The sequence below is a fragment of the Pelecanus crispus genome, chromosome 5 (genome assembly GCF_030463565.1).
Source record: "Pelecanus crispus isolate bPelCri1 chromosome 5, bPelCri1.pri, whole genome shotgun sequence".
NCBI lineage: Eukaryota > Metazoa > Chordata > Aves > Pelecaniformes > Pelecanidae > Pelecanus > Pelecanus crispus.
In genome coordinates this window covers 56,058,484-56,074,205 of record NC_134647.1, presented here as the reverse complement: position 1 = coordinate 56,074,205, position 15,722 = coordinate 56,058,484, and the positions used below count along the sequence as shown (strand labels likewise).

Sequence of the window (15,722 nt, the reverse complement as noted above, 5' to 3'; positions counted from 1 at the left end):
ACCACCAAAGGAGGAAAAGGAGGAAGATGGACACTGCAGGGCTAAATCTCACTGCTACTGGTAGCAAATACAAAACACCAAAGAAATGAGGCAACTCAGCCCCCAGAAACCCTCTGTGTCACTTGCAGGTTTCAGTACTCAGACACACGAGGGGACGTTCCGTGAGGTAATACAAGAGACTTCAGCAGGCAAGAGGGCATGCAGAGCTCTATGTATAGGAGGCTCTGTTCCTCAGCATCACCCGTGCACCAGAAGGCCCCTATCCTCTTACTGAGACACTGCGGTGGGACCTCCAAAGGCATTTATGGGTCTGAACCAGGTGAACTCCCCACCTCAGTCTTCCTCTCCTCATTGCCCATCTCTTACGGGAACTGCTCTGGAAGAAGAAGAATCTACTTTCTCTGGAATACAAGTGCATGATTAGGCACATCAGACACAATTAGGTACAGAACAGCTTTTATCCACCTGAACACCAGCAGTGGTGTCTGCATTCAGTTTGTAGCAACAGATCTGCTGAAGAGATCCTTGTCTAACCACAAAATCAGCTGCAGCAACCACAAGGAACACAAACCAGAAGACCTCCCCTTAAATTCTCTGTAAAGACCAAGTTTCCTACCTGGTTTCTTCAGTGGCCATGTAAAAAACATCGTCTGGTGCATCAATCCAGTTCATCCTCCTCCTTTTCACTGGAGGCATGGATCCACCACGAATTAATCGGACTTTTGTTGGGTATGATTTCCCATTGAGCAGCAAGTTTCGGCTTGGTCCCTAACGTGATACATAAAAAAGTACAATTATGGACTGCAAGAAACCTGCGGTACCATGTGATAAGCACTCAAAGGAAAAGAGAATTAAAGTTTTCATATCAATTGTTCAGAGTTTCTGGTAAATATACCCCCTTTTGCCCATGACCAAACACAAAATTCACATAAAAGCAATTGTCCACAAGCAGTAGAAGTTAGGCACCTTCAATATACAATAGGACAGCAATACTCCAGCGACAGGACACATGGTAAATGGAAGGCATTACCAATAATCTGTTGCTTGTGTCTGAAAGATGACATCAAGTTTGAAAGATTTGAGCATAAGACTTAGATTTCAGCTACTACCATGAATCTAGAGCATCTCTCTCGGTTTCAGGGAAGGAAATCTAGCTACACAGCACATCAAATATAAAAATCAGAATTTACAGTTATTCTGGGGTACCAAACTTACCCATATCCTTTTTGTTCTAGGAAGGTTAATAGTTAATGATATATTTAATATGTTGGTGAAAAAAAATCTAGAACTACAAAGCTTAGCAGCTTTCATCATAAAATCCTTTTAGTGTTTAACACTACAGATTTCCCATATATAATACATTTGGTTTGTGAATCAACACAGGCATAATTTTCCAGACCCACAGTAGCCCCCTTCTACTCAACTGGAAAAACATGAGCTGTTATTAAGAGAGGTGCAGATGCAAGGGAGCAAAGGATTAAGCTTCTCAAATGCAGCTGTCCTTGATCATTTGAAGTCCAGTTCTGCTGCCCCTCTTCCTGCTGATTAGCACATTGAGAAATCCCACTGAAATCAGTAACACTGGACAAGTCAGGGAAGATGCAAAATAAGGGCCCAGAAAATTTCATATGAATAAATTAAAGCTGGTCAGAAAACAGCCCAGTAGAAATTTAATTCTGGTATTTCACAGGCCATCCTCCAAGGTCAGACCATCTCCCCTTCTGCCCATGAAATGGGAAACTGAGCGTATATATGAGGGATGTCTAGCCTAGGAGATCCACCTCAAAAGGAAAGGTGGGGACATGAGGTACTCAAGTCCTTAAGTGTCAGGTTATGGCAAAAGCTCAACTAATTTTAACACTTTGACTTAGAAAGGGAAGATTTCAGTCTGTCAACCAAGAAAAAACCCAACAAAACCCTGCATCTATCTCATTTTCATCTGAGGAGAAAACAAAAAATGATCAATGACTTTTTTTTTTTTTTTTGACCAGCCTTAATCAACTGTGCTAGCAATATCTGCTTCTTGTAGAAAATTAGGGCTTTAGAGCTAAACATACAAAGTCCCACCTTTTAAAAACCTAAGCTCTTTAAAGCTGTTATATACAAGTGCAGTAACAATTTAATTTCTTAGTTGCCCAGCTCCATGTTATATTATACAAGACAATTTCAGCACCACAGCAGACCACTGAAATACTTCAAGAATTGCTTTTATATTTGAGGTTTATTTAGGAAAAGGTTTCAAATAAAAGGCTTTTCTGTTGGTTTTTTTACCCCTTCCAGATTTCTCCAAGAAAATCCTTTCATTAGTTTTGCGAAGGGTATTTTCTCTGCACACACTACATACACAGGAGAACAACTCTAGAGAAAGTTCTTGGAAATACCTAGAAGGGGCACCCCTGTGCTTTCAGGTTGCCTTTTCTCTACCTGCACTGAGCAATCTGTATCAAATGGTACGTCCTGAAAGGTGGACCTTTAATTTTCAGTTCAGTAACACACTTTATCAAGCAACCAGAAATCAAGGCAGTTCAGGGGTTTCACCCTAAAACACCTAAAAAGTGTTAGGTCATCACAGATTTTTCCCCACTGCACTGAGTTGGTTTTTATTCAGCAGACACAAACAAGTAGCCAGTCTCCTCAGTGACAAGAAATGAAGCTGAATTCAAGAAGGAATACAATTTACCACTTCATATCAGATGCTCAAGTAACAAACCAAATAAATGCTTCGTTATTACAAGCAAACTAGCATGCGCAAGTTATAGCCTACCCTCATGATACTGCACACTATCCGAAAGCATTATTAGATTTAATAATGCTTGTGATCACCATTCAGTGACCATCAGTCATACCTGCTGCTGACTGACCCATGTCAGAGTGACTCTACTGATGCTAATATGTCTTGGCAGTTCACCTAATGAGGCAAACTCCACTTTATCGATAAACACCAGAAGATCATTTTGGGGGGGGAAAAAAAAAAAGCTATGCTTGAAGTTCTCTCCCATGAGCCATGCATAAGGGGGGGAAAGTGATGCACAGCCTTTGCGCTGGCCCCTTCACACAGAGGTGAATTTCATGAGAAAGCATTTTGCCAGAGACGCATCAATCAGACTGGCTATTTGCTTCTGTCCTTTGATAAAACTCAGCATAATGGATGATTTTTACTCAAAAAAAAAAAAAAAAAAAAAAAAAAAAAAAATTTGGAAAAAAAAAAAAAAGGCATTCTCAGCAGACAACTTGCACACCAACTTCCCAAAAAAACCCTGTTTTCCAGACAAACCCTTCCATCATATCAGCCTTCCTCCTTCAGTGAAACACATTCCACCTAGAAACACATCCCAGAACTTTGCTATAAACAGCCACTCAGTTTCTGTATGAGCTGAAACAAAATGTTCCATTCAAAACAGAATCTCATTTATATATAGATAGATAAGATAGATTTGAGGTTTAAATTGTACTTAACCACTTCAATGTTTCATATGCTCCAAAATAATTTTTTTTTTAACTTTTCAATTAATTGGGAAGTATGACCAGCTGCAAACAGCAAAGATGGAAGTGAAACACCGGGGTTTAATGGGGTGTTCTATCTAGTGTGGGTTAATAATTCTTCTTTTCCCTGTTTTGGTTAAATGAACATTCTCTTACCATTTGTCTGGTTTGTCCGTGGTTAGGCAGACCTAACAAACAGGAAAGAGAATAGAGCTGGTAAGACCATTGCTTTTCCAAGACAGAAAAAAGTACAAAGTCAAAACACACGGAGCTATGATTGCAACTGTGTCGTTTTGCTAAAACGAGAGTTGTCTACCAAACTAACTTCTCCCCTCCTTGAAAAGGTAACCGAGAAAAGAGCTTCCTTAACGACATGGTTTGAAGTGCAGAGCCCCCAAGTTAAAAACATGTTCCATTCGCTCAGTCTTTTCTCCGTTTACTCACACCTTTCTTCAAACTACCACTAAAAGTACACCTCCTCTTCCAGATCTGAGGTTTTCCTCAAGTCTTGGAGAAAAAAATCTGGCATTCTGCTTTAGTTTTGGAGGAATTTGCTGACATCAAGAAGGAGAAAGCGGAAGGTATTATACACTGTCAAGACAGCAACAAATAAAATCTTTCCTATCATCCTTGGATCCCCAAGGAACTCTTCAGCTCAGACTTTAGCTACAAGCTGTTAGCAAACAGCTTGTATCTGCTGAACCTACCACAAGTAAATAATTCCATAGGCATAGCTCCATCAGTCACAGAGCACAGCAACTCCAGCTATCTTCCCCAGTAACATAAACAACACCATAAAGCACTGAGCACAATGGCTTGATTTTACTAGCTTATTTGCTATACTATCCGATACCTTATCATGTTGCCATAGCGTATGTACTGAACTGTACATATACAAGACGCTGCAGGACAGACAAAGGTCTTGGGGCATCAGACAATGATGTGTTGCTATAAGGCAGCAGGGTACGGCACGGAATGGACCGAGACACCTAATAAACCTTTTTGTTAGCACCGTTTAGTTTTCTAAGATGCATGCTCCCAGAAAACACCATTTCATTAACATCAGTGCAACAAACAATCTTTCTCAGCCCCTTCTGGCTGAGAACCAAAATGTCAGTATATCACATCCAACAGGTACTACAGGACGGGCACCAGCAAACGCTGTCGCTGGCTGCAGAAGTTATCAGTATGAATTCTGCTTTCACATTTATAGCAAGCTTCCCAGCTTGACTTTTGAAACTTCCCACTGCTAGCGAGTTAAGCTGTGATGAAACAGCAAAGCTTTTTAAAGAATCCAGCAAAAATGAACTTCTACAGCTCATGGTCTGCACTCAACAGATTCCTTGAGATTCTCCTTGGTAAAACCAAATACAATGTACTCACAGCAAGTATGCCAGGAAACACATGGCACAGCAACATATCGGGAGGAAGGCGGAACAGGGGACATTTTCTGAGCATTGAGTACCACGACACCACATTAAAATCAACAGTTTATATCAAGTGTATTTTCCATTCTGTGTAGATGTATGCTGTTAGCTACTTCAAACAGGAAGACACACGGTTTCAATTTTTGCAGCAGTTTTGTGCCTAAGTATCCACAGAGATGAAGAAACGGTTGCCAGAAAGATTTCCATCAGATCCGTAGAACAGATGTACCAGGCACCAAGCAAGAAGACCAGCAACAACCTTTGGATGTTGACAAAGGCAATGTAGGCACCAGATAATCACTCCTTTTTACATGGGAGCAGCAATTGCATCCAAAACACAGCTGTGAGCAGCCGTTTGAGACGGATGGACAAAGAGCTCCGTGGATGCTGGGAAACAGCACAGCCAGCAGGAAACAACCTGAATCTGTTGGCTTCAGAGCTAAGCTGTAGCACTTGTTTTTTCTCCCCCCTTCCATAACAGAAAGATAACGTTTTCTCCACTCACAGGAGCTCTGAGAGATGTAAATCAACTCATGCTAGTCCCTGGATCGAAGCCACACATTTCATTTTAACCACACTCCAGATCAGCTTTTTTCTTGTACTAAGAACATTCTTGATGCCAGAAAAGAGTAGCCTACAGGAGCAGCTGATACGTGGCTGCTGCGATGACTATTGCTGGATGTAAAACAGACAGTAAACAGTGCTATTCCTAAGCACCAGAATTAACCCAGAATATTCCATGGTGAGAAGAGATGTTGAGACTGACAAAAACTGGGCGAAGGCTGAGCAGAACTGCTATTTTCTCTGAGCCCCAGGGCTTCAGAGCCCTCAAACAGCAAAGAAGCAGTGGTTACAACAGGGACACACCTCACCCCCTAAGCTGTAACTTCTAGGATAAAGCTGCCCATGACAACTTTTTGCTCCAGTAAAATAAAACACAAAAAGTTACAGTTTCAACACAATATAGAACTCTTGCTATAACAGTAATAAGGTCTCAATTAGCATATTAATCTTAGCTATCCGTGAATTTTTCCTTTAGTCACCCTTCAATAACTGGAGTTTCAAAGAATAAATTATAAAGCCAGACACTAAAAAGACTAGCTTCGGTTTGCAATTTAAAAACAAAACAAAACAAAACAAAACCCAAAAAACCCACACACACTAAAAACACATGCAGCTGAAGCACTGCTATTAAAAGAGCAACTTTTACCCGCAAGGGTCACCAAAGAGATGCAGAGAAACAGCATAACATCTGTAAACCATTGCAGAACAGCTGTCAAGTCTACAGGATGCATCTGTACTGGAAACAATGGATTCTCACCCAAAAGTTTTTGGTAGCTTCTGTGTGAGTGATGAGGTCTGTGAGACAGGCACCTCTAAGAACTAAACCAATCCTCTGTCTCTGGGTAAGGAGTAGTACAGACAGGTAACTCACCATATGAAACTTAGTCCTCTCCGAGGCACTTGCTCCATTTTCAGAAATGAAGGTTTGAGAGAGACTTCTCACACACAAGCATCCACAAGCAGGTTAAAAAAGTAGAACAGCATATGAATATAAACCAGGAGCAACATCCAGCAAGGTTCTGGCAGCTCCTTTACAGGAAAATAACTGTCTTTATTTTATGGAGGGATGTCTAGAGAAGCCACAGGGTAGAAACTGTGAATATATCTTTGGATGATATCTAAGGTCCAAGTGTTTGAATCTTACATAGTTCCACATCAGAAGCAACGCTAAACTCCTCAAATAAGGAGAAAAAAAACGAGAAAAGGAGGTGACCAAGCCTTTAAAACCACAAAGTGCAAAGGTCTACAATGATGAATCTAAGCAGATCTTCCACTCTTTTGCAGCCAAAGAAATTGAAATATATTCTGAAAACTCAAGATTAAACTTTTTTTTTCTACAGCACCAAAAAAAAAATCCCAAACCCTACAAAATCTCCTCCCATTCAATTCCTCCTGCCAAAGTCTCCTCTATACACCGAAATAAAGAGGAAGTCCCAGAGGATAAAATGTAGAATCATAGAATCATTTAGGTTGGAAAAGACCTTTAAGATCATCCAGTCCAACCACTAACCTAACGCTACCAAGTCCACCACTAAACCGGTTAAGGGTAGAGTAATAATTTCATGTTTCCTGGCTTGGTGGCTGGTTTATTTTTTAATGAAACTAAAAACTAGGAAGATATGAAGGAATTACGATTCAGAAAGTGACAACACTCAGTTCTTCTTTATAAATACAACAGCTCATAGGTTCCAGGTAATTCAGTGTACAGTGTTTCAGAGTTCAAATCAATCTGGCAACCCGTAACTGCGTTAAATTCAAGAACAGGATATAAAATTCCCCTTCACTGTAAACTTTGTGGCATAGGGTGAAGAAAACAAATTAATTTTAATCTCATTAACATCCTTGAATATTGTCCCAAATTGTTTCCATTAGGCTCACCAGAAAAAGCACCCATTCCTTGAAGGTGGGCCTGGAGAATTTATTGGAGGTACCTTGGAATCATGGAACGGGTCAGAAGGGACTTTGAAAGATCATCTAGCGCAACCCCCCTGCCATGGGCAGGGACAAATGATATAGCAATTTTATATAATATAGTAATTTTAGTAAGACTAAAGCACTTCATTCCTGCTGTTTTTCACTATGCTTCTCAGTTTGCTCCTTCAAATGCATAAGTGTTAGAACCCTTCAGTGATGGTATCTGTAAGGACATACCCAGGCTCACCCACACCTACACTACAGTAAGCAGATCAACTTATGATGCAGGAACATAAAACCGACTCATGGAGTTTAATTCGGCATGTACAGAACATGCCATCAAGCAACATAAAACAGCTTCCAGGTGCAAATAAAAGGCTCCATTTCCCTAAATCCTCAACCATACCCCAAGACAAGTCTTTTGGCAGCATGCTTTAAGTTGGTTGGTAAATTGAAGGTATGTCTGCAGATAAGCATAGATGTCCTTTGCCACAGACAATTCGACATTGTTACTGAAATGGCAATAAAACAAGTAATAACAGTAGAGATTAACTGACACCCTCATAGCATGCCTCCTCCACTCCCCACAACTTAGTGACAAAGACCTCAGAACTGTTCCTCAAGCATAAGCACAATTACTGAGATTTTGGCTCAAAACCAGACAGAGCAGGTTACTATGCCCCAATGATCCTTTCATTCTCTAAGTATCAAAGCTGCAGATCAATATCCTTTCACCCAAAAAAAGGCAGGTGGGGAAGGACTATCACAAACAGCAAACGCAAGTCTGTTACTACTGTTACTTTGCAGCTTTATCTTTTGGGGATGGGGGAAAACCACCTCTCAGTCAACCAACCTGTTTCTCTTCCAACAATCTTGTATCACTTGAATCTAATGCTTTCAGATTTGTCAAATTTAAAACGACAGAATGCCCAAACTTCCTGCAGCAACTAGAGCACCACCCCAAGAGCATGCTGCAGGAGTAGGGAATAGTTGGGACTCGACAACACAAAGCGGACTGAGGGAGTCTAATTTCCTGATGGGAAGCAAACCAGCACATCTGGTCCCACTGGAAGCCTGAGAGTAGACATGCATGCTCTTTGCTGATCCAGTCCCATTCCTCATGAGTCCAGTGAGAGGACCTTGGCATCTGAATGACAGCATTCAAAAATTACTCCCACTGCACAAATTCAGCCTTTTTCACCAACTCTGCACAATACACAACTGCCATTTTGAGAAGCAGGAGAGCCTAAACCCTCAGCAGTGTGCCCAGCTCAGACTGGAGTGCAGGGATATTTCCATGAAGTTACTACAGCAAGCATCAAGAAGGGGCAGAATAAGCACCAACCATGGCCACTTTTCTACTTGGGTAGAAATCTTCCAGAGCTTTCCCATGCATGAACCATTGCCTGTATATTTACAGACCATTTCATAGTTTGGCACAAGAAGTCTGTACAGAGCAGACCCTAGTACCAAGGAGAAAGGGTAGCCCAGCTTCCAGCCACTGGATATAACTTGGAGTTACTACATTTATACTTACTCAAACTTACTAACTCCAAACTTCAGCATACCCACCACACACAAAAATATGGGTCCTTCATCTCATGTTAACATAATTCATCTTTTCTTTTTTTTTTTTTTTTTTAACCAATCAGGACATCAAGCAATTAGTCACAGATGGCATTTTGTTTTTAACTTCTGTTTACCAAAGAGAAGTATCATGCAGAACATGCAATATGCAGTAACACTGATAAGCACGTCTTCAGTCACAATGAACGTAGAGAATTTAACACGCACTTTCACAACTAGCAAGTTTACTATACTAAAATACACTGCTTTCAAAAATCCATATATTCTTCATATGCATTTTTCTTTTCCAAAAGTAATCCTCCCCCTGGGATTCCATCCTTCCCAGCAGCAGCAAAAACATGAACAGTACCACATTTGTGAGCAAGCTAGAAAAAAATATAAAAATTCATGCATGAATGAGGCTTGATGAACAAGGATTTCACTTCCAAGTTACTGGTTCACTTGAGACTACTCTTGTGTGTTGACATATACACACATACAGTTTTTGCAAGCTTATAAGAATGTTTTAGTACCCCTCTCTTTCTTAAACTGCCAAGAGCATGTTACTGCTGTGAGCAGATTGAGTGTCCACCTTCTAACAACCAAAGGTTATAAACTTTCAGAAACGCAAGTGCAACAAGCAGAACAGAGCATAAATTGTACCAAACACCACCTAGGCTAACATTTTCTTAAAATTCTGTTGTATGTAAAAACAATGTTAAAATTGCAGTTTACTTACCTAAGTAAGTTCCTACCAAGATTGGCAAAGGAAAAGGAAAAAAAAAGATTTAAGGTTAAAAAAAGGAAAGATTCACGTAGTTCAGAATACAGTTAGCCCAGTCCCATGCAACAGACAGAGAAACACAGACTGTTTTGGTTGCAATGAAAAACAGAAGTGATCAGTTCTCTTTTGGACAGATAAACCCAAGACAACATTAAACAAAACAGTAATTCCAAATGAGAGATTCCACAAAGAGGAGCTTTAATTTTGGATGAGTAAGTAGTGGTTCATTACCCACCTCCTTCCACTAACCCCAGCACAGTAACCTCGTTGGATTTGGACAGTACTTCCTAAAACGCTTGGTCTAACAGTTCACATTAATTTGCTTCACAGTACCTCATAGATGATGTGTTTGTTCATGCAAAGCTGTACCTCCTGCTAAGAGTACTTCAAGCACCCTACTAATACTTTCTGGGCAGTGACATCCAACTACAATGAGTCAGTAGCTACCCTTGGACAAGTATGTTGAGAATGGAGAGCCACTATCTATCTTGGTGTTGGGTCAATCAATACTATCCACCTGCATTGCTAGAAGAGCACCATGGTATATTCTGTCTGGCTGCAACACACTAAGTGGTTAAAAAAAGGAGGCAACAAAACCATGCACCTCACTGCTTTAGGATTTGCTGATCCAATCTATGTGAACTAGAAACCACTGAATTACTCACTGTTCTTAGATTTGGGAGTATTACACATCACATACGTGTGTGTGTGTGTGTATAATGATATGTATCACACATGTGGATTCCACTTAATTACAAGTTCAAGCTTTGTGCTATCAAGGGCATTTGCAATTCTGCCCTTGGCATTGTTATGCATCCATTTCCTCTCATACTAACTACACCTGTTCCCTACAATTGACTTGATATGCACTCTCCTCTCCTCTCACTCAAATCAACATTTACATCTCACTCCATGCCATCCCTCAAATGGAATGGTTTTCACTAGCTGATCCATAGAGCATGATGTGCATCTCCTGAATTAATTTCCAGATCTTTCTCCATAACGCCAAAAGAAACTAATCACAGTATCACAGCTAAGCTGAAGGCAAGTGAAAAAAGTTTCACTTAACATCTGAATACAAAATCGTAAGTACAATTCTCAAAAATAATCTGTACTTTTGGCATATAATCTAAAGCAAGGAAATTGCACAGGCACACGGTTCTTGGGGTCTCCAAAAAGCATTTCAAGCAACTTGTCATTCTTCCCAGCTGTGCTGGCAAAGAACAGTCATTCCTTTACAAAGCACTGAACATTTTCTCTCTTGACACTAGTCAGCATTAGTCTGGTCCAGATATCAACAGCTAAAGCCAGGACTTTTCCCCAGTACCCCGTATATCACATTATTCATTAAATGACCAATACTCCCTGCTGTTTACAGTCATTCCTGGATGGGCAGGTTTCCTTTGGCTGGTTATCCTCAACTTTGGAAGGGCAGCCAGGACCACTGCTGATAAAGGTGGAATTTTAATGCAACTTATGCATACAGGTAAGTCCAAATTTTCTTCAAGGTCTAAGTCAGCCAGAAAAAACCTTTAAGATAGGACTGGTCACCTCCATAGCTGATGCTGGAGGACTTCCTTATATTCCCACCTTGGTAGGTGTTTTTGATCAAGAACAGTATTTCCACTTTCATGCTCATCTCTTCGTAATTAAACTAATGCCATGCTAGGCTGATGAATGCTTCCAGTTCTAGGAGTTCATTCACATTTCCCCAAAAGGAGGTGAGAAACAATGAACCAGAACATGTTAAATTACATCAACATTCCATTTTCGTTTACAAATCCCCAGTAGCAGAAGCAAGGTATTCCAACAGTTAATTAACCTCACTCAAAAATTTGCAGCTTGTTTCCAGCCAAAGTTTTTCTGCTGTACCTTCTGGCTACTGCAGCTCATTATTCCATTCCCAGCTAGACTAAAAAGCCCTCTATTATTACACTTCTGCTGCTCCTGTCAGCAGAGACAAACATCTACAACTTCCACTTTGATAAAAGCATTTTCCATTATACGGTGTGTTTTCCAGTCCCTTCACCATTTTCATGGCTCTTCTATAAACCCTCTCCAATTTTCAGCGTACGATCTGCTACCATTTTATCAATGCAAGTTTGTTGCTGGGAAAAGCCTTCCCTTTATTTCAGCTACTCATTCATGTTCTCTCTCTTTCTGCCAATTTTAGAGTGCATGTGATGACCCTGAAAAACAAATTTGATTAGATGAAAGCTAACGTGGTGTGTGTGTGTGTGTGTGGGGGGGGGGGAGATAAAAATCTAACAATGTTTCCTCCCTTCACCCACTAGGAATTTGCATAGACAAGTATCATGTAGACCCCATACTGGATAGCTGTAAGGAAAAAAGTAAGCAGGGTCGAGAACATAAAATGTCTCTGCGTGTCTCTAGAGGAAGTTTCACAGCAAATATTGTCAGCCAAGTTCCAGAACATTAATGAAAAAGCAATAAACTAATAAATTTTTAACATCTCGCTGTATTCGACAGCTTATGAGACTCCATGTACTTTTCATGCTCCAAAAATAGGAATCTGCAGGCGTTTGTCCATGCTAACCTAATGCTGAAGGAGAGCTGGGAAGGCCACTGTATGCCTAATGATACCTCCAATGCAATTTAAGGGAGAAGAGGAAAACAAAACAGATGAAAGGACTACACCCTTATGAAATAGAGTGGAGGGAGAGAGGAGAGATGAGGTTAAGACTATTTTCCTGTTCTTGGAATTCAAGCAGCAGTCAAATCTCTAGGTGCTTGGCCAGACATATATTCAAAGCTTGAAAAAGTTCAGCTCTCCAGGGTTAAGCAGGGATGATTCAGAAAAAGAAAAGTTGAAGACACTTAGCTGGAGTTACAGTAGCAAGAGAAAAAACAGACAAGTAACCAACAAAATTCCAAAGGAAAAATATGAAGTACTCTTATAAGGTTCAGCAGTTTCCAACATTTCCATAATTAGTTTTAAATAGTTGTGGCTGCAGCCCACTAACAACAGTCTCCCTTTTTTTTAGCTCCTTGATACCTCACTGCCAAGGTTCCCCTCTTCCCAGCCTTTCCTTGCTTCCCATTACTACCTCTCTTAACACAGAGTTCAACCTGACCAACCCACATCCACACATAGAGTAAGTCTTCCATCTCCAACCCCTCCACCCTCAGTCATCGCTTGGGCACATTTAGGAATGGTGTTTCCACTCATGCAGGAACTTCACCAATTAACTTTTCTGAGGGCTGAATTCTAACTACTGACCACCCATCATTCTAAATAGGGTGGTAGAGCCTCAGATGGAAATCTTCCAGCAGTGCTGCCTGAAGGAACACCCAAAAACCTACATGAACAGTTCAATTATCAGCAATGTTAAACAGCCTAATTCCAAATGAAGACAGGTGCCATGGGAATTTCAATGCCTTAGAAACCTGGCCACCAATGCATACACATAAATGCGGATCTTAATGCTTTACACTAAGCAAAAATACTAGCTGCTAGTTGGCTCATTCCCTGCAAAGCAATCTCTTGATTTTATATTGCTTTAAGATCTGGCCATGAGAAAAGCCTTACAAACTCATCACATGCAATCAACTCAGCAACCAGCCACAATTTACAGCATACATACTTCCCCCACAAGTTTGGGAGTAATAGCCCAGCACCAAAAGGCTTTTATCACCAGCAGACAGACTTCAGCTAAAGCCCACCATACTAGCTGTCCACTGTCATAAATCAGACTTTGACACAGTGACCTGTCCAAACCATAAGGTATCTTCCAGGTGCCACCAACACAGCACATCAGGAGGAAACAGCAAAATTCCTGGATAATTCATATAACATTGCAGTAAGTTAACATCTTCTTGAAAAGTATTTCAACATAGGTGGACAAAGGGTCTTCCTGCACTTAAATTTGTGCAGAAAGAATATTTTCAGTCTTCTCATTCAGTTGTCTTAACACCCGCTTTTCTTTGCGGTATACGCTCCTACAATGACCTAAACCAGCCAGTACGCCACCGTGTATCACTAAGTGGAGAGGAAAAACATAAAAAACAACCCCCACAATTTCCCACAGAATCTACAGGAGCTATGTAAATGAAGAATCTGACTGGTTCTAACAATTCAGTTTTACTCTCATTAATCTTTTTCTTCTATTTTAGGTCAGTTATAATAAAAAAACCCCAGTCATTCTGGATAGATGGATTTATTTCAGTCCTTTTATACTAACTCATTAGCTCCTAAATTCTGGTCAAAAGCCTTCATCACTCTCGCTGTCATTCACCCCTTCACAATGGTTCCAACTCGTGCTCTTCCTCTCCTCTGACCTCCTCCTCTCCCTTCTCTCCAGCAGCCCCCAAACTAGTAAGCCTGTATGATTCCATTCAGAGCCAAGAAGTCTCAGCACTGTGTTCCCAGTTCTGGCATGGCACAGGAAACTGGCATTAGCCGTGCCCAGAGCCAGCAAAGCTTACCAGCTCACATGCAAGGCAACTGGGAACCAGTGCTAAGTGGCACTGGCACACAAACTGGCTTCAGGCCAGAAATAGATCCACCAAACTTCCACCATCTGTTTCCCTGTGCCCAGCAGATCTTGATCCAAGTTCTTTAAACCTTGTTTCCTTGCAGGTGGTTCCCTTCCCTCTCTGTCTTGGCAAAGCTTCCAGCAATCCGGGGTCAGAAAATATTCCAGATGTCAAAACTGCAGCGTGACAAACATTTTCCATTCACAAATAAACCCCAACCAATGAGTTTAAGCTGAACTGCTCACAAGAATATCCAGTTAACACTCACTACCCCAGCAGGTAAACAGATTCTGGGACTGATTCATAGTCTGCTACCTAGCAGTTATAGGAACAAATACTACTCCAAGTATTTCAGTGGCTGGCTGAGAACAGACTGAGCAGACAAAGCAGCAGGCGCTCGGTGAAAGCCAGCCCCTGCACAACTACACACATATGCTTCAGAGAAACTCGTATTCTGAGCAGCCTGAACAGGTACTTCACCAAAATCTTCTTTTTGCAAACTGCTCCAGCGACAGTTATGACTGAAATGTATCTAACCAAATATGTATACCAGCAGACAGATGTTTTAAAACACTAAAACAAGAATCCTCCGTTTCCAGTAAGTAAATGGTCTCAGGTTATCAAATCCAGTGCTCTACGCAGAGAGCCTGGGGGAAGGGTCAGTTCTTCCACTTCCCTCCTTTGGGCCACAACATCTCAGAGCTTCAGAAGCATGTCATCTGCTGAGTGACTCAGCAGTCCCTTTGCTGATGAGGACATTTAGTAGGGAGCAGCAGGCATGCCCATAAGCAGGTTGTCACTAGGAGCTGTGGAAATTCAGTGAGCTACTCTGTACCTACATCCCTTGTTACTGGACAAAGCTTCTGAGGCAGCCAAACTGACTGAGGCAGCAGGGTTTTGTTATTCTTCCCAAACCACAAAAGTTGAAAAGCACATTAAAAACTCAGCAACACAATATCAAAGTATAAATTCCCAAAGAGGGTAAGACAGTAGAACCATCACTGTCCTTATTCTTACTGTATTCTCCACGTGCACTTATATATGCATGCATGTAAATATAACAGTCATCCACTGTCTCAGCCATTAAATACAAAGCTTAACATGCAGTGTGGGCCATTTCATGGTAACAAGTTTTTGCTTAAGTTTTTGTGTTTGCCTGTCTCACGATGACATTTGTATATGCTAACCATTCAAAATTTGTCTGTTTATTGAATTTGGTTAAGTGACATCATACGTACATTTTCTGCATTATCACAAACTAAAGCTTCCGAGGTCTATTCAGTAGTCAGAACAGATTAATTTTTAACCTGTGGAAATGTTGAAAACCATTTCTACTGCAAGTAGAGAACACGCAGACAGCCTCTCACTAGTGAGACTGTCCATTCACAGCGGAAAATATAGAGGCTTGAACTTGGGACTCAGTGTGAATACTGTCTTCTATTTCTTTTGGTCGATGTGAATTTAAAATAGTTCGGGACACATAAAAC

General features: G+C 40.9%; 1 protein-coding gene across 1 annotated transcript in view; it reads right to left on the bottom strand.

Moving 5' to 3' along the window:
- Nucleotides 1–15,722, bottom strand: part of MTA1 (metastasis associated 1) — a 63,914-nt gene that overhangs the window by 3,921 nt on the left and 44,271 nt on the right. The window contains exons 16-17 of the mRNA XM_075710120.1: nt 3,640–3,671; nt 617–768 (exon numbers count right to left, since the gene is read on the bottom strand). Of these exons, the coding sequence (XP_075566235.1) occupies nt 617–768; nt 3,640–3,671 (184 nt within the window). The remainder of the gene's footprint in view (nt 1–616; nt 769–3,639; nt 3,672–15,722) is intronic.